This window comes from Zonotrichia albicollis, chromosome 33 (assembly GCF_047830755.1).
Source record: "Zonotrichia albicollis isolate bZonAlb1 chromosome 33, bZonAlb1.hap1, whole genome shotgun sequence".
In the NCBI taxonomy this organism is placed as follows: domain Eukaryota; kingdom Metazoa; phylum Chordata; class Aves; order Passeriformes; family Passerellidae; genus Zonotrichia; species Zonotrichia albicollis.
This window is the reverse complement of record NC_133851.1, coordinates 3,255,335-3,280,063: the sequence shown is the minus strand read 5'-3', so window position 1 is coordinate 3,280,063 and position 24,729 is coordinate 3,255,335. Positions and strand designations below refer to the sequence as shown.

Below are 24,729 nucleotides of genomic sequence, written 5' to 3'. Positions count from 1 at the left end.
GAATTTAATAAGAATTTATTATTAAAAATATAACATAGCATTAGAATTTAATATAAATTGCAGTTAAAATAAATATTTATAAAGTATTTCTAAAATATCTGTAAAACCTGTAAAGGTATATAATACATACTAGAATAATATCTAAAAATAGTAAATAAGATTAAAAATATTAATAAAGTTGTGCAGTGAATCATATATATGAATAAATATTAACAAGGTTACTGAATAAAACATTATACTAATTATTGTAATAATTTTCTAGTATAAAATAATAATTATGCATTAATATATAACTATTTTAATGCATAATATATAAATATATGCATATAAAATATAATATGAAATATAAAATATAAAATATATTTTCTATCTATTTTTTATTTTATTTATATTTATTTATTTAAATATATACTCTAGTAATATTATATATAAATATATACTATATAAAATAGAAATAAATATAATAAATAAAATTTAAATATAAATAAAAATATATACTATATATAAATACATATTTAAATATATTATTATTATATAGATATATATAGTATAACATGAATATATGGCAAAATTTTTATAGAAATGCACAATATATAGCATAACAGTATAATATATTTTTAATAATTCAAAAAATCTGATAAAATAATGGAATATATAGTACATAAAATAAATATAATATGTATCACACCCATATAATATGTATATACTATATATAAAAAATCCATAAATCTCTGTACCTTCAAAGACCCCCTTAGGTTGTGAAATACCCCCAAAACTCTCAAATTCCCATCATATAAAATACATAGATATATTATAGTATATAAATATGTATTTTATCTATTTTATTAAGTTGTTTAATATAATTTCTTGAGTATGTATAATGCATAGATTATATATTTGTGAATATAAATATATATTCGATATAGTCTATACATTCTATATATTATATATAAATATATAAATATATAAAATGTATAAATATATAAATATATAGTATAATATTAATATATGCTAATAAATATATATATAAATGCCCAATATATAGCATAAGTATAATGTATTAAAAATATTCATTAAATCCTGATAAAATAAGAGAATATATAGTACAGAAATATATACAATATATATAACACCTATAAAAATATTACAATATTATATTATTATATTATATACCAATAATATATAATACTATATATTATTATATATTTTAGTATACATTATTTTTATATCATATCATATCATATCATATCATATCATATCATATCATATCATTTTTATCTATAAATGATCCCTAAATCTCTGTATGATTAAAGAGCCCCCTTAGGTTGTGAAATGCCCCCGAAAGTCCCAAATTCCCATTTTTTGGGGGGATTTTTCTCCTCTCATTCCGCCCCCACTGTCAGGACGCGATTCTCTCCTTTTCCTCCCGCTCATGAATAATGCAGCAGCTGCGGCATGAATATGCAAATGAGCCTGCTGGCCGTGGGGTGTGCTCATGAATAATTCATGAGGGGAAATGTTCCTCACCCTCAGAAGGCGCAGAAATGGAAAAAAAATCGGATTTATCGTTAAAGGGGGAGGGGGCTGCCGGGGGACCCCGAGCTGCTCTTAGACTCCGCCTGGGGACCCCAGACCCATTTAGGGACCCCAGACCCAGCTTAGGGATCCCAGATTCCGCTTAGAGACCCTCAGAACCTTTTAGGGACCCCAGACCCATTTAAGGACCCCCCAGACCCATTTGGGGACCTTTAGACCATTTAAGGACCCCCACACCTGTTTAGGAACCCCAGACACATTTATGGCCCCCAGACCCATTTAGGAACCCTTCTCCCCCTCCTCCCAGTCCCCCAGACCCAATTAGGAACCCCAGACCAAATTTAGGGACCCCCAGACCCATTTAGAGACCCATCTGCCCCCCTACCCAGTCCCCCAAACCTATTTAAAGACCCCCCAGACCCAGCTTAGGGACCCCAGACGCATTTAGGAACCCCAGTCCCATTTAGGGACCCCCAGTAAAATTTAGGGACCCCAGACCCCTCCCAGGAACCCCCAGACCCGCTTATGGACCCCCACTCCCTTTTATGGACCCCCAGACCGATTTAAAGACCCCCAGACCTATTTAGGAACCCCTCTCCGCTCTTCTCCAGTCCCCCAAACCCGCTTAGGGACCCCAGACCTATTTAGGGGCGCCCCTCCCTCCATCCCCCCCAATCCCCCCCTCTGAGTCTTTGTTAATTAAAATCCGCCCCCCCACCCGAGCTGTTTTCCTCTCCCCGTACGCAAAAACCATTCGCGCTATGCAAATATATGCAAATGAGCCCGGCATTTAACTAGCTGTAGGTATTTAACGATTCGGATTAAATATTCATAATCACGGCAGCGCGTATGCAAATGAGCCCTGCAGAACCGGGCCGCGGCCGCCAATAACAGGTGCACCTGGGCTAATTAGAATATTAATGAATATTAATGATATTCATGAGGAGGGGTCGGGCTGGCTCTGGGGTCATTAACGTTGGGTCCTGTCCCCTTTGTCCCCTCTCGTCTGGGGGGGCTGGGGGGCTCCGGGATTGGGGGTTCAGGGGTTTGGGGGGTCCTGGATTGGGGATTTGGGGGTCTGGGGGGGTTCCGGCACTTTGTGGTTTGGGGTTTTGGGGGGTCTGGAATTGGGGATTTGGGGTTTTGAGGGTCCTGGATTGGGGATCCAGAGTATGGGGGGATTCTGGCACTTTGAGGTTTGGGGTTTTGGGGGGTCCTGGATTGGGGATTTGGGGTTTGGGGAGTCCTGGCACTCCGGAGTGTGGCGTTTGGGGGGCTCCGAGATTGGGGGTTCAGGGCTTTTGGGGGTCCTGGTTTTGGGATCTGGTGTTTGGGGATCCGGGGTTTGAGGGGTCTTGGCACTCTGGGTCTGAGGTTTGGAGAGGTCCTGGATTGGGGATTTGGGGTTTGGGGGGTCCTGGATTGGGGTTTCAGGGTTTTGGGGGTCCTGGCACTTCGGGTCTGGGGTTTTGAGGGGTCTGGAATTGGCGGTCTGGGGTTTTGTGGGGGTCCTGGATTGGGGATCCAGGGTCTGGGGGGGTCCTGACACTTTGTGGTTTGGGGCTTGGGTGGGTCCTGGATTGGGGATTTGGGGTTTTGGGGGTTCTGGCACTCTGGGTCTGGGGTATTGGGGGGTCTGGAATTGGGGATTCGGGGTTTGGGGGGTCCTGGACTCGGGATCCGAGGTTTGAGGGTCCTGGCACTTCGGGTCTGGGATTGGGGGGGGAAAGGGTGGGTCCTGGATTAGGGATCCAGGTTTTGGGGGGGTCTCGACACTCTGGGTCTGGGGTTTTGAGGGGTCTGGAATTGGCGGTCTGGGGTTTTGAGTGGGTCTGGGATTGGGGATTTGGGGGTCTGGAATTGGCGGTCTGGGATTTGAGGGGTCCTGGCACTTCGGGGTCATGGATTTGGGAGGCCCTGGACTGGGAATTTGGGGTGTGGAAGGTCCTTGATTGGGGATCCAGGGTTTTGGGAGGTCTGGAACTGGTGGTCTGGGGCTTTGGGGGTCCTAGATTGGGGATCTGGGGTTTGGGGGGTCCTGGCACTCTGAGTCTGGGGTTTTGGGGGGTCTGGAATTGGCGGTCTGGGGTTTGGATGGTCCTGGATTGGGGCACTTCAGGGTCTGGGATTTGGGGAATCCTGGATTAGGGATTCAGGGTTTTGGGGGTCCTGGATTGAGGATCTGGGGTTTGGGTGGTCCTGGATTGAGGATCCAGGGTCTGGGGGGTCTTGGCACTTCGGCGTCCAAGGTTTGGGGGTCGTGGATTAGCGATTCCGGGTTTTGGGGGTCCTGGCACTTCGGGGCTGGGTTTGGGGGTTTCTGGGCTGGGAACCTCTGATTTGGGGGTCTTGGGGCTGGAGGTGGTTCAGGTGCTGGGGAGGGTCTCTGGTTTTGGGGTTCCATGGCTGAGGAGGCCTCTGCAGCTCGGGGGTCTCTGGTTTCGGGGTTTCTGGTTCTGGGGGTGTCCCTGGTGCCTCAGACCCTGGGGGGGCTCTGGGGTGTCCCTCTGTTGTGGGGGGGTATCGCTGTTCGGGGGGGTCTTTGGGCCCGGGGACATCTCGGGAGCCTCTGGATTTTGGGGGTTCCCGGAGGGGTCTCCAGCTCTGGGGTCTCTCTGGGGGTGTCTGGCTCGGGGGTTTCCAGAGGGTGTCCAGGGGGGGGTCTCGGGGGTCTCTATCCAATTGTGAGGGCGTCTCTGAATGGTCTCGGGCGGTCTCTGTCCCGAGGATCTCTGGGGTCTTGGGGTCTCTGTCCCAGTGGGGGTCTCTGGATGGACTCGGGAGTCTCCCAGGGGTCACAGGGTCCCTGTCCCGGGGGTCTCTGGGGTGTCTATCCCGGGATTTCAGTCCTGGGGTCCCTGTCCCGGGGTCCCTCTCCCAGGGATCTCTGGGGTCTCTTTTCCGGGAGTCTCTGTCCCGAGGGTCTCTGGGGTCCCTCTCCCGGTGATCTCCGTTGCGGGTTCCTCTCCCGGGGGTCCCTGACCCGGGGGTCTCCGGGATCCCTGTCCCGGGTTCCTCTCCCCGGGGTCCTTGTCCCGGGTCCCTGTTCCGCGGTCCCTGTCCCGGGGCTCTCTGCTCCTGTCTCGAGGGTCCCTCTCCCGGGGCTCTCAGAGGTCTCTGTCCCGGGTCCCTCTACCGGGTTCCTGCCTGGGGGTCCCTGTCCCGGGCTCCTCTCCCGGTGGTCCCGGTGCTCCCGGGCTCTCTGCGGCGGAGCTCTCTGTCCCGGGGTCCCGGTCCCGGGGGTCTCTGGGGTCCTTCTTCCGGGATCCCCTTCCCGGGGTCCCTGTCCCGGGTTCCTTTCCTGAGAGTCTCAGGGGTCTCTATCCCGGCTCCCTCTCCCGGGGGTTCCGGGGGTCTCAGGCGTCTCTGCCCCGGGCTCCTCTCCCAGGGGTCTCTGGGGCCTCTGTCCCGAGTCCCTCTGCCGGGTCCCTCTTCCGGGGCTCTCAGGGGTCCCTGTCCCGGGGGTCTCTGGGGTCCTTCTCCCGGGATCCCCTTCCCGGGGTCTCTGTCCCGGGTCCCTCTCCGGGGCTCCCGGGCTGTGCGCGGCGGCGCTCCCTGTCCTGGGTCACTGTCCCGGGGGTCTCAGAGGTCTCTGTCCCGGGAGTCCCTGTCCCGTGTCCCTCTCCCGGTGCTCCCGGTGCTCCCGGTGCTCCCGGCTGTCGCTCGCAGCGCCCCCAGCGGCGGCGGCCGGCACGGCGCCTGCGGCAGCGGCCTGCGCATAAATTATGTTCATGACGCAGCAGCCCCGACAGCCCGGGCAGCGCCGCCGCTCCCCCGGCGGGACCCCCCGGGCGGCACCGAGCCCCCCGTGACCCCCCCCTGTGGGCACCGAGCCCCCCGTGACCGCCCCCCGGGGCCCGCAGCCGGCCCGCGCTGCCGGGGCCGCCGCCGCCCCCCGCCCCTTTGTGCCGCCGCCTCCGTGGCCGCCGCGGCGATCGCGGGAGCGGCGAGAGCGCCGGGGACCCCCCCGACCCCCCCGGGGCTCCCCCGGACCCCCGACCCCCGGCTCGGTGAGTGCGGGGCCGGGGCGGGCGGGGGGCGGCGGGCCCGGCGCGGTGAATATGCAATGGCGTAATTAGCATAATTTATATATTTATGATAAAGAGCGCTGGGGGGGGCGGGGAACGGGAAAAAACGGCGGAAAACGGGGGGACAGCGGGGTGGGGAAGCGGGATTTGGGGGGGAAAGGGGGGCAGGGGAGGTTTGGGGGGGCAGGGGGGCTCGGAGAGGGGCGGGGGGGCCGGGAGGGGAACTGGGGAGAACTGGGAGGAACTGGGGAGAAACGCGAAGGAACTGGGGGGGGGGGGGGGGGGCGCGGTGGGGACTGGGGGGGATCGGGGGGTTCCAGGGGGGGACCCCGGATTAGGGGACACCCCTGGGGGAACCCCGGAATTGGGGGGGCAGGAAAGGGAGACTGGAGAGCCCCGGGGCAGTGAAAGGGGGGGATGTCCGGGGGGGCAGGAGGGTTTGGGGACACGGGGCGGGTTTGGGGCAGTTTTGGGGTCCTGCCCTGGGGTGGGGGACAAGTGACCCAGCAGGATTTGGGGGTAGGGGGGGAACTGGGCAGAACTGGGGGGACACGAAGGCTCCGAGTGGGGGCAGGTGGGAGCGGGAGGCACCTCGCACAATTGGGGTCCCTGGGGGCACCCCGGAATTGAGGGGGGGTCCGTGAAGGGGGGAATGGAGAACTGGGGGGGCAGAGAATGGAGGTGACAGCCCTGAGCGGGGCATGAGGAATTTGGGGGTGCCGGGGGTGGATTTTGGGGTGTAGGAGAGGAGAAGCAGTGCTGAGGGGGGCAGGACATTGTCGGGGGGTCCAAGGGGGATTTGGGGGAGTAAGACAGATTGGGGGGGGGGCTGTGGGGTTTGGAGGGGGCGCTGGGTTTGTGGGGGAAGCTGGGGGGACACCACGTGTTGGGGGGCACAGAAATGGGGGGGAGGGGGGTCCCCGGGGTCTCCCCTCAAATTTGGGGTTCAGGAAGGGGAGGAGGGGCTGGAGATCCCCGGCACAGGGAAAGGGGGATCGGGGGGTGCAGGAGAGGACCCCTCAAACCCCGGATCCCCAATCTGGGACCCCTCAAACGGGGTGAGGGGTTGGGGACAATTTTGGGGTCCTGCCGGGGAGGGATCACGGGGATTTAGGGGGCAAAGGCAGTTTGGGGGTGAGAGAGGCTTGGGGGGGTCTGGAGGGGAATTGGGGGAACACGAAGGCTCCGAGTGGGGGCAGAGGGGGACGGTGAGGATTTAGGGGGGTCTTCGGGTTAGTGAGGGTCACCCCGGAATTGGGGGGGGGGCAGGGAAATTGAGAGGAGGGGGCTGGAGACCCCTGGGACAGCGAAGGGGGTGTGAATGCCCAGCTGGGGGAAGCAGGAGGAGTTCGGGGCTGAGTTTTGGGGTGCAGGAGAAGAGAAATAGGGCAGAGGGGGGCAGGACGTTGTTGGGGTCCTGTTGGGACCCCAGAAGGGAGGCAGTGGGATTTGGGGGGAAAGGCAGGGCAGGAGAATTGCAGGGGGGTACTGAGGTTTGAGGGGGGTCCAAGGACATTTTGGGGTGCTGCAGAGCAGTGGGGGTGGGGACTGTGAGGGTTTGGGGGGACTGAGCACCCCATAGAGGGGGGCACTGCCCCCACAGCCACCCCAAGCCCCTCCTTTGGTGGTTTTGGGGTGGGGCGACCTTCCCTGGGAGCTGCACAGGGATGGGAACCATGGGGGGTCCTCACTTTGGGGGGGAAGGGGGTGGGGCTGAGTTGTCCTGTGCCCCCCCAAACCCGTCCTACCTGTCCTCAGCCCCTCCATCCGTGGCCATCCCAGGGTGACTGTTGTGCTTCAGCCCCTGCACCCCACATGAGCCCCCCAAAGGAACAGTGGGGGCACAGCACTGACCCCCATCCCATCCCATCCCATCCCATCCCATCCCATCCCATCCCATCCCATCCCATCCCATCCCATCCCATCCCATCTATCCTATCGATCTCATTGATCCTATTGATCCCATTCCATTGATCCCGTCTCATTGATCCCATTAATCCTGTTGATCCTATTGATCCGTTCCCATTGATCCCATCCCATGGATCCCATTGATCACATTGATCCCATCCCATCGATCCCATTGATCCCACTGATGCCATCCCATTGATCCTGTTTATCCTATTGATCCCATCAATCCCACTGATCCCATCAATCCCATTGATCCCATCCCATCTCATTGATCCCATTGATCACTTGCTGTCCCATTGATCCCATCACATTCCATTCATCCCTTCCCATTGATCCCATTGATCCCATGGATCCCATCCCATCCCATCCCATCCCATCCCATCCCATCGATCCTGTTGGTCCAGTTGATCCTATCCCATTGATCCCATCAATCCCATCAATCCCATTGATCCCATCCCATCGATCCTGTTGGTCCAGTTGATCCCATCCCATTGATCCCATTGATCCCATGGATCCCTTTGATGCCATCCCACCCCATTGATTCCATTGATCTCATTGGTCCCCTCCCACTGATCCCATTGATCCTGCTGATCCTATTGATCTAATCCCCTTGATCCCATTGATCTTGTTGATCATATTGACTCAATCCCATTGATCCCATAAATCCCATCGATCCCATTAACCCCGCGGGATGCAGTCCCAGGCGTTCCCATGCCCCCACCCCCGTGCTGCCCCCCAGGCTGTCCCGTGCCCTCGGGCCACTCAGGCCCTGGCATCGCTCTCCAGGTTCTGTTTGGGGGCACCAAACTCTGCCCTGGCTTGGCGGGGATCCCAATCCTGGGAATGGAAACTCTGGGGTGCCCCTGTGGGGTTGTGTTTGGGGGGGTCCCAGGATCAGGGGAGAGATGAGAATCTTCACTCCGTGTTTCAGGAGGCTGATTTATTATTTTATTACATGTATTATATTAAATATATATAATAAAATAATAAATAATATATGACATATAAATAATATCTTATATATTATATAAATATTCTATTATATATATAATATAATTAATAATAAATTATATATTATAAATAATATATTATGGTAATAAATAATATATGATATATAAATCATATGTGATATATATATATATATCATAAAATAATAAATATACTAAAAGAAAGAGAAAGGAGACATCAGAGGCCTAGACAAGAATGAATAATAAAAACTTGTGACTGCTCAGAGGCTTGACACAGCTGGGCTGGGATTGGTCATCAAATAAAAACAATTCACATGGGACCAATCAAAGATTCACCTGTAGCTAAACCATCTCCAGACCACATTCCAAGCAATCACATAATTCTTGTTTACATTTATTTTCTGAGGCTCCTCAGCTTCTCAGGAGAAAATCCTAGGGAAAGGATTTTCATAAAATATCCCAATGACAGCACTGCAGGCTGCTCCCGCTGCCAGGGGCTCCAGAAATGCTGCAGCTTCCTTTTGGGGTCAGGATCCTGCCCCCTGTTTAGTATCAGTATTAGTATTAGTATTAGTATTAGTATTAGTATTAGTATTAGTATTAGTATTAGTAGTATTAGTATTATTATGCTATTTTATTTATTATTTTATTATTATTTTACTAATATTATCACTATTATGTTTTGTTTTGCTATTATTATTATCATTATTGTAACCATCATCATTATCATCATCATTATCGTGTTTTGGGATTATTATTATTATTATTATCATCATCATTATTATCATGTTTTGGGTTTATTATTATTATGTTTTGGTTTTATTGTTATTTGTTTTTATTTTAAATTATTATTGTTATTAATAAATAATAATAATAATAATAATAATAATAATAATAATAATAATAATAATAATAATAATAATAATAATAATAATAATAATACCCAAAACATAGTAATGATGGGTCCAACTTTTGGACCTATCTCTGCCTCATCAACACTTAATTAACATGGAAATTAAATCCACATGGAGACTGGGAGCATCCTAAATATCCTTCTCTCACCTTTTCCCCCCCTCTTTCTTTATTTTTTAATATTTTTGTTAATATTTTATGCATTTTATGCCTTCCCTCCATCTGTTGCTCCGTGCCTGCTCCTCCCTGCCTGCCCTCACCACCATCTGCATAAATGATTTGTCACATGAAATGCCAAAAAATGCCCCAAAAAGTGTGAAAATCGGGATGCGTGATGGGGAAAGGATTTGGAGCTGGATGCCCACCTGTGTCCAGCCTGGAATCACAAATGTCTGATTAATTGGCTCGTTAATTAGTCTTCTCTCCCGGGTTTTTGTGTCTCCTCCCAGCAGCAGCAGCAGCAGAGAGAAATCCAAGGATTTCTCCTTGAAACTTTTCTGTTTCTCCTGAATGAGTCACCTTTGCCCAAACTCCTCCATCTTTTGGGGGGATCTTTTGGGGGGATCCTGGGGCTCCCAGGTTTTTGGGGAGCACGGGAGCAGCCAAAGCTCAGCACAGGAACATCTCCAATGTTTTGTGTCCCTCCAGGCCAAAGCCAGGCACCCCAAAACTCGGAGGAGCCCCAGGAGCTGGAGCCCCAAAACCAGGAGGGGCAGAACCCCAGAGACCCCCAAAACCGGAGCCCAGAGACCCCAAAAAACGGAACCCAGACACCCAAAACCCAGAGAGCTGGAGCCCAGAGACTCCAAATCCTGCAGGGCCAAAGCCAGAGACCCCAACTCCTGCAGAGTCGGAGAACAGAGACCCCAAATCCTGCAGAACCAGTGCCCAGAGACCTGAAAACCAGAGAGCTGGAGCCCAGAGACCCCAAAACCTGCACAGCTGGAGCCTAAAGACCCCAACTCCTGCAGAGTTGGAGCCCAGAGACCCTAAAGCCCAGAGAGCCAGAGCTCAGAGACCCCAAAAACCGGAGAACCAGAGACCCCAAATCCTGAGGAGCCGGAGAACAGACACCCCAAAACCAGAGAGCCAGGGCCCAGAGACCCCAAAACCTGCAGAGCCGGAGCACAGAGACCCTAAAAACCGTGCAGAGCCGGAGCCCAGGCACCCCAAAAGCAGGAGAGCTGGAGCCCAGAGACCCCAGATCCTGAAGAGCCAGAAAACAGACACCCCAAAACCCGGAGACCCCAAAACCTGCAGAGTCAGAGCCCAGAGACCCCAAAAAACGGAGCCCACAGACCCCAAAACCCAGAGAGACGGAACCTAGAGACCCCAAATCCTACACAACTGGAGCACAGAGACCCCAAAACCCGGAGCTTGGACACCCCAAAACCTGCAGAGTCAGAGCCCAGAGACCCTAAGAGCCAGAGAGCCAGAGACCTCAAAAACAGAGAGCCAGGGCCTGGAGACCCCAGAACCCAGAGAGCTGGAGCCCAGAGACCCTAAAACCCAGAGCCCAGAGACCCCAAATCCTGGAAAGTCGGAGCGCAGAGACCTCAAAACCCAGAGAGCCAGAACCCAGATTTCCTGAGAGCTGCAGCCAGGACAGGAGAAAGCCGGAGCCCTGAAACCCTGGGAGCCCTGAAACCTCGGGAACCCCAAAACCCCAGGAACCCTGAAACCCCAGGAACCCTGAAACCTGGGAGTCCCCAGGCGCCCCCAGCCCAGGCCAGGGGTCAGGAGCCCCATCCAGCCCCGTGTGCAGAGGGAGGGTCCCTCACCCCAGAACGAGCAGTGGGTGAGTACCTGGGACCCCCAAAATCCGTGGGATTCCCTTCCTTTCCCCCTTCCATTCCCCCTTTTCCCTTTTTTCCCTTCCCTGTCTGACAGGACTGGGGGCTGGGGAGGGGATGGTCCTACCTGGGACAGGAGGAGCAGAAGCTTTCCCACCTTTTCCCACCTTTTCCCACCTTTTCCCACCTTTTCCCACCTTTTCCCACCTTTTCCAGCCTCGGGAGGAGGAAGAAGCTGCCCCAGGACTTTGGGGTGTTCCCCCCGATCCTGGCAGCTCTGTGGGGCAGTTGAACCCACCTGGGGGATGAATCCAGAGCCCACCCCCCTCCGTGACTCCTGTCACCTGCTGAACAAGTGTCCCCAACAGTTTGGGTCCCCCTCAGGGACCACCAAGGGCTTGGGGGGACAGCCAGGTGTCACCTGGAGATTTGGGGAGCTCTGTGGGCTCCAGAGAGGTGATTTCACCTGGCCCATCCCGGGTTTTTAGGGTTTCAAAGGGGGTGAGAGGAATCCCAGAACCCCAAATCCCCCCGGGGACCCCCAGGTCGGTGACAGCCCCTCGTTGTCCCCTCATGCAGCATGTGGCAGGTGTGACCCTCCCCACCTGTGCCAGCCCACCATGGAGCCGTGCCCGGGGCAGCCCCAGGAGGCCCTGCTGACGGTCAACGAGCAGGTACGGACCCCAAAACGGGCTGGGACCCCAAAATGGGGCTGGGACCCCAAAATGGGCTGGGACCCCAAAACGAGCTGGGACCCCAAAATGGGGCTGGGACCCCAAAATGGGCTGGGACCTCAAAACCGGGATGGGACTTCAAAAGGGGCTAGGACCCCAAAAGGGGCTGGGACCCCAAAACTGGACTGGGGTGGGACCCCAAAATGAGGCTAGAGAGGAGGACCCCAAAACCGGCCAGGCTGGGCCGCCAAAACCGGGCCTGGACTGGGACCCCCACCCCAAAACTGGGCTGGAGATGGGACCTCAAAAGTGGCCATGGGTGGGACCCTAAAATCGGGCTGGGAGTGGGACCCCAAAACCGAGCGTGGACTGGGACACCCACCCCAAAACCAGGCTGGGGTGGGACCCTAAAACCAGACTGGGGAGGGGAACCCCAAAACTGGCCACGGCTGGGATCCCAAAACCAGCCAGGGATGGAGCCCCCTAAAACCGGGCTGGGGGTAGGACCCCAAAATCGGGATGGAGAGGGGCACCCCAAAACCAGGCCTGGACTGGGACCCCCACTCCAAAACCAGGCTGGAGATGGGATCCCAAAACCAGCCATGGGTGGGACCCTAAAATCGGCCAGGGGTGGGACCCCAAAACCGGCTGTGAGTGGGACCCCTCCTGTGTGCCCTGGGATGGGCTGGAACATCTGCAGGAGATTTGGGGGGCTCACCTGGCCCTGCACCCCGCCTGTGGGGCTGGAGGGAACACTGCAGTGGGATTTTGGGGTGCTGTTTTGGGGGGCTGTTAGTTTGGGGTGCTGTGGGTGGGGTGATGCAGATGGGGGAGTACCCACTGTGTTTTGGGGTGCTGCAGGTTTGGGGTGCTGCAGGTTTGGGGTGCTGCAGGTTTGGGTGCTGCAGATTTGGGGTGCTGCAGGTTTTGAGTGCTGCAGGTTTTGAGTGCTGCAGGTTTGGGGTGCTGCAGGTTTTGGGGCTGCAGGTTTTGGGGTACCAGCTCGATGGGTTCATACAGGCTCAGGTGGAACAGCCAGGTTTAATAAATCAGTAATTAATCCCCAGTTTAATAAAGGACGATAGGAGACAAGGAGAACAGAGCAAAGGTGTGAAGAACACGGTCACTCTCATGTGAAAATTTAAAATTTTAGTAAAGGACAGTAGGAGACAAGGACCACAGAGCAAAGGTGATGTGGAAAACAGGTTCATTGTCCTGTGAAAGTGTAAAAAGTTTAATAACAGACAAAAGGAGACAAAGAGAACAGAGCAAAGGTTATGTGAAAAACACGGTCACTCTCTTGTGAACATGTAAAAAGTTTAGTAAAGGATGATAGGAGACAAGGACTATAGAGCAGAGGTGGAAAAACACAGTCACTCTCATGTGAAAATTTTAAAGTTTTATAATGGACAGTAGTAGACAAGGACCACAGATCAAAAGTTATGTGAAAAACACGTTCAGTGTCCTGTGAACATTTAAAAAGTTTAGTAAAGGGCAATAGGAGACAATAGGAGACAAGGACTATAGAGCAAAGTTCATGTGAAAAACACATTCACTCTCCTGATAAAATGTAAAAAGTTTAATAAAGGACGATGGGAGATAAGGACCACAGAGCAGAGGTTATTATGGCATCAGCCAAGCCCGCACTGTTATCTGCAGGGACACCCCTTAAATGCCTTTTCCCTTACATCATCTATTTGCATATTCATAGATCATTATGCATATGCATAACTAGTTTGCATATTCATGACCTATTTTGCGTGGCCCCTCCTCGGGGCCGCCTTTTAGAGCCGGCTGTTTCTTGGCTTGGTTTTGGCTCCTTCCCTTTATCAACTCCAGCTTTGGGCCTGGCCCTCACTGCCCTCAGGGGTGAGCGCTGTGAAAAACGCCAATCACTTGGTTTTAAAATTTTTAAAAGTTTAACGATAATAAAATCGTTATAAAAACAGCAATATAATTAGAGTAATAAAAATTTGGACAATTTGGATTAGGACAATATGAGACAATAAGAACAAAGAGTTACGGATGTCCGGGTACCTTTTCTGGGCAAAATAAGCCCAAAAAGGACCCACGTTAACAGAGGATTAACCCTTAAAAGCAACAGCCTGTTGCATATTCATACCCTCATCCATGATGCATAAATTCCATTCAAACACAGGATTCTGTCTGATCAACTTCTTCCTCATAATCCTAACGACATCATCCTCTCTGAGTGAGGCAGGAAGAAGTTCATTTCTTCTAATAATGGAGCAATAAATTCTCTTTCTCTGAAAGATTCAGGTGTCCTGTGGCTGCTATCTCAGTGGGAGTACCTAATTCTTTTGTATAAAAAAATATCCCGCATACATAGTTTGTATTTTAGCTACAAAAGTGACATTTTAACTGCAAAATTACATTTACCATCTTATTAAAATGCTAATACAGCGCCACTGATCAATACAACATAATGCATACAGTATATACAAATATACAAATATACAAATAAATATACAAATATACAAATATACAAATATCTGTGTAGAGCCATCCAATATGCACTTTTCACAGTGCTGGTGGTTGGCAGATCTGCACAGGTGTGCTCATTGTGTGTCCCTGTGTGCACAGGTGTGCTCATTGTGTGTCCTCACGTGCACAGGTGTGCTCATTGTGTGTCCTTGTGCACAGGTGTGCTCATTGTGTGTCCCTGTGTGTACAGGTGTGCTCATTGTTTGTCCCCATGTGTACAGGTGTGCTCATTGTGTGTCCCCGTGTGCACAGGTGTGCTCATTGTGTCTCCCTTGTGCACAGGTGTGCTCATTGTGTGTCCTCACGTGCACAGGTGTGCTCATTGTGTGTCCCCGTGTGCACAGGTGTGCTCATTGTGTGTCCTTGTGTGCACAGGTGTGCTCATTGTGTGTCCTTGTGCACAGGTGTGCTCATTGTGTGTCCCTGTGTGCACAGGTGTGCTCATTGTGTGTCCCCGTGTGCACAGGTGTGCTCATTGTTTGTCCCCATGTGCACAGGTGTGCTCATTGTGTGTCCTCATGTGCACAGGTGTGCTCATTGTGTCTCCCTTGTGCACAGGTGTGCTCATTGTTTGTCCCCGTGTGCACAGGTGTGCTCATTGTGTGTCCTCACGTGCACAGGTGTGCTCATTGTGTCTCCCATGTGCACAGGTGTGCTCATTGTGTGTCCTCATGTACACAGGTGTGCTCATTGTGTGTCCCTGTGTGCACAGGTGTGCTCATTGTGTGTCCCCGTGTGCACAGGTGTGCTCATTGTGTGTCCTCACGTGCACAGGTGTGCTCATTGTGTGTCCCTGTGTGCACAGGTGTGCTCATTGTGTGTCCCTTTTGCACAGGTGTGCTCATTGTGTGTACATTGGTTGTTATCCCATCCAAACAGGCATTTTAACACAAGCACACTGATATCAGTATTGCTCTACTATGTTTTAGCTAAATTAATAACAGAAATAAAAACTATATAACAAAGTTACTTTAAAACAACTCACATAAAATTCCCTTTTAATATTTGCCAATAACAGCCAGTATTACAATGTGTGTCTATATCAGCTATTGCACTGAGCTTAATTAACAATACAAACTATATCTTTATAACACAGTTATTATAACAGAGACTCCAAAACCTGCACAGCCACATATAAAATTCGTTTAATATTTGCAAAAAGCCAGTATTATAGTATGTATCCATATCAGCTATTGCACTCAATAACAAATATAAACTCTATTAACAAAGTTACTTTAACACCACGCATAGAGAATCCATTTCAATATTTGCAAAAAGCTAATATTATAATATGTATCTCTATCAGCTATTGCACTGAGCTTAACACCAGAAATTCAATCTATATAGCAAATTTACTTTAACACCACACATATACAATCCATTTTAATATTTGCAAAAAGTCAATATTGTAGTATGTATATACATCAGCTATTTCACTGAGCTTAATTAACAAATACAAACTATATCTTTATAACAAAGTTTCTTTAACACATATACAATCCATTTGAATATTTGCAAAAAGCCAATATTATAATATGTATCTATATCAGCCATTGCACTGAGCTTAATTAGCAACAGAAACACAAACTATATCTTTATAGCAAAGTTACTTTAACACCATACACATATACAATTCATTTTAATATTTACAAAAAGCCAGTATTATAATATGTATAAATATATATGTGTATCTATATCAGCTATTTCACTCAGCTTAATTGACACGTACAAACTACATCTTTATAACAAACTTACTTTAACACCACATACATAAAATCCATTTAATATTTGCAAAAAGCCAGTATTGTAATGTGTATCTATATCAGCTATTGCACTGAGCTTAACACCAGAAATACAAACTATATAACAAAGTTACTTTAACACCACACATATACAATCCATTTTAATATTTGCAAAAAGCCAGTATTATAGTGTGTATCTGTATCACCAACTGCACGGAGCTTAATTAGCCACAGAAGTACAAATTATATCTTAATAGCAAAGTTACTTTAATGCATACACATAAATTCCATTTATTATTTGCAAAATGCCAATATTATAGTATGTATCTATATCACTGTGGAGAGCTTTATTAATAGTTGATAATATTAATAGCTGAGAAAGGCCATACTGACATAACGCCGCTGGTTAAGCTGAGAGAGGGAAGTCAGCAGTCAGCAAGCTGAAAGGAGATGTCAGCAATTAGCAATCAGTGACCTTGCTGCAACATGAGGATAGGGAGTAGAGATTATTCCTGAATATATCGTGAGAATATGTAGAAAGTATCAAAAGTAGACCCATAGGAATGCAGAAGTAGGTGTAGTTGCTGATATGTAACTAACCAATCCTGAGCTCAACTTTTGCAATATGCATGAAGCTCATTATGAACTGTATTTAACCCGCCGTACTGATCAATAAAATTGGGCCTGTGATGATCAATGGATGTCCTGGTCTCCTTCCGTCGACATATCACCTATTTCATGGGGCTTAATTAGCAACAGAAACACAAACTATATCTTTATAGCAAAGTTATTTCAACATCCCACACATAAAATCCATTCAATATTTGCAAAAAGCCAGTATTATAATGTGTATCTACATCAGCTCTTTCACTCAGCTTAATTAACAAATACAGACTATATCTTTATAACAAAGTTACTTTAACACATATAAAATCCATTTTAATATTTGCAAAAAGCCAATATTATAGTATGTATCTATATCACCTATTGCACTGAGCTTAATTAGCAACAGAAACACAAACTACATCTTTATAGCAAAGTTATTTCAACATCCCATACATAAAATCCATTTTAATATTTGCAAAAAGCCAGTATTACAGTGTGTATCTATAACACTGGGTGGGGCTGATTTTCAGCAGGGGAGAGGAAGAGGAAGAAGAGAAGGGAGGGAAGAGGATGGGAGATCCCCAGAGCTGCAGGAGCCTCTAAAACCACAAACCAGGGTGCAATGACAATTCCCACTCACCCTGAGCCCCAAAACAGGAAAACTGAGAGCCTGGAACATTAATAATTTAGGGATTTTTCCCATTGTTCCTTTCATCTTTTAGTATCCAGTTTCATTTATCAGCAAACCCAAAGTTTATTTGTGAAAGCAAATCTCTTTTTCCAATTATCAATCAGTGGAATCCTTTTCAATTTTAAACCTCTTCAGCTTGCTCTGCTCACCACACACTTCCAACACTTTTCACCATTTCTACATTTTAGCCGACAAAAAAAATTCATGCCCATTGGCTATAAATTACAGAATTGTCATTAATTAGCAGTTCATCCTCTGTTGATTATTGATTTCTCTTCTTGTGCTGTTTCATTCCCGTTTTCAGTCTCTTTATTGCCTTTTTCCCAGCCAGGGAGAGTTCCAGCCCAGCTGTGGGCTGCCTGTGTCTCTCCTTTATCTCTGGGCTCTGCAGAATGTCCTTGGGCTCCATAAATTCTGCATTCCTCACGTCCAATCCCAGCAAAAACATCTCCCTGTCCCAGGCTTTGTTTGTTGAAAACCATCGAGGTTTTCCAGCACAGCTCCAAGGCTCGGCCACGTCCCCAAACTCCCAAAATCCCATTTGGTGGCAAACCTTGCTGCACTGCTGGAAAACTTAATTAAAACAATTAATTAGGACAGTTGTTAGGAAAGTTTTATCATTTCCAGTGCAAGTTTGTGAGTGGTTCAGGAAAAATAATCTATAAACGCCAGAGGTTGTGTCCAAAGAGGAGCCAGAGGAATCCTTGTGCTTTATTCCAATAAAGGGAGAGGCCATGGGGCATTCTCTGGGGTCTCTCAGATTTTTGGAGGTTGCAGCCTCCTTTTTATCCCATTTCCCTCTCTTTTTCCCCATTTCTGAGGTGCCTGAGAGGTTCAGACTCCCCAGAACTCCTGATACCAAAGATTCCCCTCTATTGTATAACCCTGCCTTTTAAATTTTAATTCTTATAGAATTTAGGGGTTTTTCCCCATTTCTGAGGTACTTTAGAGGTACAGACTTCCCCAAATACCAAAGATTCCCCTCTAACATACAACCCTGTCCTTTAAATTTTAATTCCTATGGAATTTGGGGGGTTTTCTCCATTTCTGAGGTACTTGAGAGGTTCAGACTTCCCCAGAACTCCTGATACCAAAGATTCCCCTTTAATGTATAACCCTGCCCTTTAATTTTTAATTCTTATGGAATTTAGGGGTTTTTTCCCAATTTCTGAGGTACTTGAGAGGTTCAGACTTCCCAGAACACCTGATACTGAAGATTCCCCTCTAACATATAACCCTGTCCTTTAAATTTTAATTCTTATGGAATCTGGGGGGGTTTTCCCATTTCTGAGGTGCTTTAGAAGTACAGACTCCCCAAAATACCAAAGATTTCCCTCTAATGTATAACCCTCCCTTTTATTTTTTAATTCTTATGGAATTTAAGGGTTTTTACCCCTTTCTGACTCCCCAGACTCCTCAGAACACCTGATACCAAAGACTCCCTTCTAATGTACAACCCTGCCCTTTAATTTTTAATTCTTATGGAATTTGGGGGTTTTCCCCATTGTTTCTCTCATCTTTTAATAATCCAATTTCATTTATCAGACATTTTATTTCAATGTCTAATTTTCATTTATCAGCAAACCTAAAGTTTATTTGTAAAAGTTTGTGGTTTTCCTTTCATCAATCAGTGGAATCCTTCCCATTGTTTCTTTTTTTCTCCCACTTTTATCCCCCAGCAGACCCAGAGGTGGTTTGGAAACACAAATCCCTCATTCCTCCCAGGTGGAAACAGAGAAGAAATTTCGTTGTGTTGGATCCCTGTTCCCTCTGCAGTCCTGTCTGGGATGGGCCCTGGGGACATTTCCTTGTGTTTTTCCAAGGTCATTTCATTCCCTTGTCCATAACTCTGAAAAACTCAGAAAAACCAACCCCAATCTAAAGCCTTCCAAGGCAAAACTGATATTATAATAGCATTCATTAATGTACCAACTCCCAGGCTTAATTTGGTTCAATTCCCTGATTTTCAATTAGTTGAGACAAATTTATACATAAGATAAATGTACATTTAACCTAAGAGAAAAATAAAAGCTTTTCCCACAACATTCTTTTTTTTTTCCAGTGAAAAAAGACAAAAACAATTTAACAAAAAAAAAAAAAAAAAAAAAAAAAAAAAAAAAAAAAGCTGACAGCACATGAAATAATCTGCTTTAGATAATCCCAGCAATATTTAGTTGCCCAGCAAGCTGCTCACAATAAAAATTACTAAAATGGTTAAATTGATAATACAGGCAGTGGTTTTGGGGACGGTTAAAAATCTCATTGGTCACAAATAGCTCGATGAGGTTCTAGAAAAGGGAAAATTCAGCCCAGGTTATTGAAAAGCAGGAAAAGGAGAAATCAGCTGAGGGTTGATTGAATTCCCAGCTCATTTTCTGCTCTGGCAGCTGTGGGGTGAAATTCTGGCATTGGTGGAGGGACCACACCAAATCCTGGGGTAACCTGGGAGCCTTCCCAGCAAACCAGTGCCCTCCCCACTCCGGACTGGTCAGACTGGTGGGGCTGGGAGGGTGAGACCCCGCAGTGCCCAGGGAGCTGCGGGAATCTCGTCCTTTCCCTCCAGGAATTCTGAATTTCGCTCGTTTTGTGCTGCCCCACCCCCTGGCATTGCCCCCCTGTGCCAGGCTCTGTCCTGCAGGAATTGGAACCCCAAAACCCCGGGGGGGTCAGGAATGGTGAGAGCCAGAGGGGAAAGTGACCTTTGGTGACAGGGGACAGTGAGTGACCCTCGGGGACAGCGAGCTCTGAGTGACCCTTGGGGTGCCACCCTCAGACAGGGGACAGTGAGCACTGAGTGACCCTTGGGGACAGTGACCCTCGGGTGCCACCCTCAGTGAGGGGACAGCACTGGGTGACCCTCGGGGACAGTGACCTCTGAGTGACCTTCAGGGTGCCACCCTCAGTGAGCACTGAGTGACCCTCGGGTGCCACCCTCGGTCGGGGGACAGTGGGCACTGGATGACCCTCAGGTGCCACCCTCAGTGAGGGGACAGTGAGCACTGAGTGACCCTTGGGGACAGTGACCCTCGGGGTGCCACCCTCAGTGAGGGGACAGTGAGCACTGAGTGACCCTTGGGGACAGTGACTCTTGGGTGCCACCCTCAGTCCCCAGCCAGGGTCCCTGTCCCCTCCCTGAGGGTCAGCTGGGCTTGGTGCCAGAGGAGACCCCACAGAGACCTGGGTGACACTGGGGACCCCAACACCAGCACTGACCACTGAACCTCTGACCACATCTGAGGGACCCTCACTGACCAATGACTACTGACCACTGCACCTTATCTGAGACCTTCACTGACCTCACTGACCACATCTGAGACCCTCACTGACCACTAAACCCCACCCCAGAGACCCTCACTGACCACTGCACCCCATCTGAGGGACCCTTATGTCAACGGAAGGAGACCAGGACATCAATTGATCATCACAGGCCCAATTTTATTGATCAGTACGGCGGGTTAAATACAGTTCATAATGAGCTTCATGCATATTGCAAAAGTTGAGCTCAGGATTGGTTAGTTACATATCAGCAGCTACACCTACTTCTGCATTCCTATGGTTCTACTTTTGATACTTTCTGCATATTCTCAGGATATATTCAGGAATAATCTCTACTCCCTCTCCTCATGTTGAAGCAAGGTCACTGATTGCTAATTGCTGACATCTCCTTTCAGCTTGCTGACTGCTGACTTCCCTCTCTCAGCTTAACCAGCGGCAATATGTCAGTATGGCCTTTCTCAGCTAGCCAACTATTAATAAAGCTCTCCACACCCTTACTGAACACTGACCACATCCAAGGGACCCTCACTGACCACTGACCCCATCTGAGACCCTCAGTGACCTCACTGACCGCTGACCACATCCAAGGGACCCTCACGGATCACATCCAAGGGACCCTCAGTGACCTCACTGACCACATCTGAGGGACCCTCACTGACCACTTGTGTTAAAATTTTAGAAGTTTAATGAATGAGTTTAGAAGTTTAATGAGTTTAGTAATGAAAACAGTAATAAAAATTAGGACAATAACAATTTGGACAATCAAAGTCATGACAATAAAAGACAATAAAAAGCAATAAATTACGGATGTCCGGGTGCTTTGCACTGTGCCCCAAAGCACCCCTTGCTACCAAAGGATTAACCCTTAAAAGCAATAACCTATTGCATATTCACAGATCTCATGCATGATTCAAACATTCTTTTCGCACCAGAGTTCCTGAAGTTTCCTGAAGTTTCTGCTCCATTTTAGCTGCCCCCATCTTGTAAATCAGCCTTGGTTCCTCGCAGTCTGAGCTGTCCTGATAAGGAGCAGTAATTCTTCTCGGGGATCTCGGTGTCTGTGCTGTTATCTCTGTCCAGATAGGACAATGTAAAAAATTCCTTGATTATCTTATCCATTCCTTGAGCTAGTTGCAAAAAGTTTCTTACATCACATAGTTTTTATTTTAATGTTATGTTATAGGCTAAAAACTGTATTTACTACACTACTTAAAAGAAATTAACACAGAATAACTTTCCAACATAACACATATAATATTAATTAGAATATTTGCGAAGAGCCAATAATAAAATATGCATTTTTCACAATTACTATATCAGCTGTTTCAGTACTATGTCTAAGTTTAGTTAACAACAAAAAAGTTAATATTTAATATTATATTAATTATATTATATTATATTATATTATATTATATTATATTATATTATATTATATTATATTATATTAATATACAACTTTAATATTATACATACAGTATATAATGTTAAAATTTGTTTAAAGCTGATATTATAAAATGTATTTTTAATGGGAGGGAGGGAGGAAGTAAAAGGAAGGAAAAAGGAGGAAAATTAAAGAAAATGAAGGAAAAGGGAGGAGGAAAAGGGGGCAGGAAAGGGAGAAGGAAAAGGAAGGAAGGAAGGAAGGAAGGAAGGAAGGAAGGAAGGAAGGAAGGAAGGAAGGAAGGAAGGAAGGAAGGAAGGAAGGAAGGAAGGAAGGAAGGAAGGAAGGAAGGAAGGAAGGAAGGAAGGAAGGAAGGAAGGAAGGAAGGAAGGAAGGAAGGAATGTTTTAACACCGGGGTCACCCCCAGTCCTTGGGGAGGGCCCAGAAATGACTCTGGGTGCACTTTGGGGCACTTTGGGGTCTCTGCTGGTTCTGGCCCTGCTGGGACCCCCCACTCCAAATGAGGGGCTGGGCCAGTGGGGACTGGGGACGTCCCTGGGACTGGGAATGCCCCAGAGATTGGGAATGTCCTTTGGGACCGGGGATGTCCCTGGGACTAGGAACGTCCTCAGGACTGGGAGTGTCCTTTTGGTCTGGGGATGTCCCTCAGCACTGGGGACGTCCTTCGGGACCGGCACCGTCCCAGCCCCCGGGGTGTGTGTGTGGCGCTGTCGCCGCCGTGCAGGGCCGGACCCGCTGATATCGGCCCTGCCGGGCGGGATAAGGAGCTCGGTCCCTCCCGCCCGGGCCGCCGCTCTCGGCTCGGAGCCCGGGCGGTCCCGGCCCGCTCCCGGCCATGGACGCGGGGCTCGGGTCCCTCATCGTGTACGTTCCTGTCCCCGCCACGCTCCTGCAGGTACGGGGGGAGGCCCGGCACGGGGGACTGTGGGTGTGCAGAGCTCTACAGGTTTGGGGTGCTTTAGGTTTGGGGTGCCGGCTCTGTTTGGGGAGGCTGGTTCTGTTCAGGGGGTGCTGCTTCTGTTTGGGGATGCTGGTTCTGTTTTGGGGTGCCAGCTCTGTTTGGGGATGCCGGCTCTGATCGGGAGGTGCTGGTTCCGTTTGGGGGTGCTGGCTCTGTTTGGGGATGCCGGCTGTGTTTGGAGGAGCTGGTTCTGTTTGGGGGTGCTTGTTCTGCTCAGGGGGTGCCGGCTCTGTTCAGGAGGTGCTGGTTCTGTTTTGGGATGCCGGCTCTGTTTGGGGGTGCTGATCCTGTTTTGGGGGGTGCTGCAGCTGTGAAGGTTTTGCTGTAGGTATTGGGGTGCTTTATGTTTGAGGGTGCTGGTTCTGTTTGGGGGTGCTGGTTCTGTTCAGGGGATGCCGGTTCTGTTTGGGGGTGCCGGCCCTGATCAGGAGGTGCTCGTTCCGTTTAAGGGTACCGGCTCTGTTTGGGGGCGCTGGTTCCGTTTGGGGGTGCCGGTTCTGTTTGGGGGTGCCGGTTCTGTTCAGGGGGTGCTGCAGCTGTGGAGGTTTTGCTGTAGGTATCGGGGGGCTTTAGGTTTGAGGGTGCCGGTTCTGTTTTGGGGTGCTCGTTCTGTTCAGGGCCTGCCGGTTCTGTTTGGGGGTGCTGGTTCTGTTTGGGGGGTACTGCAGCTGTGGGGGCTTTGCTGTAGCTTTGGGGGTGCTGCAGGTAAGGGCGTGCTTTAGCTGTAGGGGTGCTGTGAGTTTGGGGGTGCCGCTGGCAGCGTTTCACCCGCCCGAGGTGTCGGCCGGGGGTGCCCCTGGAGTTGGGGCGCTGACAGCAAAGCTCTGAGCTGCTGGGGGGCTGGGACTCCCCCACCGTTCCTCGATCCCGCGGGGTCCAGGTGGGCTCTGCACCCCAAAACCAGGGGGGCGGGGGGACCCTGGGGGGCATAGCCGGGGGTGACGCACCCGGAGCTAATTTTGGGGTTCGTTTGCAGGTTATTGTCATGTCCAGCCACGAGACCATCCGGGTGCTGGAGGTGGGGGTGGATGGGGACCCCAAAACGGCCGGGGAGGGAGCGGGGGGGTCCCCGGCACAGGGGGGCCCCCCAGGTGTGGAGGACGCTCCCGCCAGCACCCCGAGCTCGTCCGGCGGGGAGGCGGCAGGTGAGAAACCCTTCCCTTCCCTTCCCTTCCCTTCCCTTCCCTTCCCTTCCCTTCCCTTCCCTTCCCTTCCCTTCCCTTCCCTTCCCTTCCCTTCCCTTCCCTTCCCTTCCCTTCCCTTCCCTTCCCTTCCCTTCCCTTCCCTTCCCTTCCCTTCCCTTCCCTTCCCTTCCCTTCCCGGGATCGTTCCCGGTTCCCCCCGGGTCTGCCATTCCCGGGATCGTTCCCCGCAGTTCCCCGTGATTTATTTAAAAATTATGAATATTGATTTAGTGCCGATATCCAATTGTGATGGTCAAAAACTCTCTAACAGTTTAAAGTTAGAAAGTGAATGTTTATTGTGGGATAGATCCCAAAAGCACACTGCAATTTGCAGGTGATTACAGAGTCCTCTTATCTATACGAGTATTGAACACCCAAAACACAAATACATATTGATAACTTTGGTACATCCCATTCCCAATATGGATATTGATCTAGTACCAATATCCAAAAACTCTCTGAGAGTTTAGAGTTACAAAGTGGATGTTTATTGTGGGATAACTCCCAAAAACACCCTGCAATTTACAGGTGATTACAGAGTC

General features: G+C 49.0%; 1 protein-coding gene across 2 annotated transcripts in view; it reads left to right on the top strand.

Moving 5' to 3' along the window:
* The first annotated feature begins 5,237 nt into the window (after window positions 1-5,237).
* The window catches only part of POU6F1 (POU class 6 homeobox 1), a 34,323-nt gene continuing 14,831 nt past the window's right edge, over window positions 5,238-24,729 (top strand). For both annotated transcript variants that reach the window (XM_074530595.1, XM_074530594.1), the window contains exons 1-4: window positions 5,238-5,546; window positions 10,001-11,150; window positions 11,725-11,819; window positions 23,980-24,148. In XM_074530595.1, coding sequence (XP_074386696.1) covers window positions 11,766-11,819; window positions 23,980-24,148 — 223 coding nt within the window. In that variant the 5' untranslated portion in view covers window positions 5,238-5,546; window positions 10,001-11,150; window positions 11,725-11,765. The remainder of the gene's footprint in view (window positions 5,547-10,000; window positions 11,151-11,724; window positions 11,820-23,979; window positions 24,149-24,729) is intronic.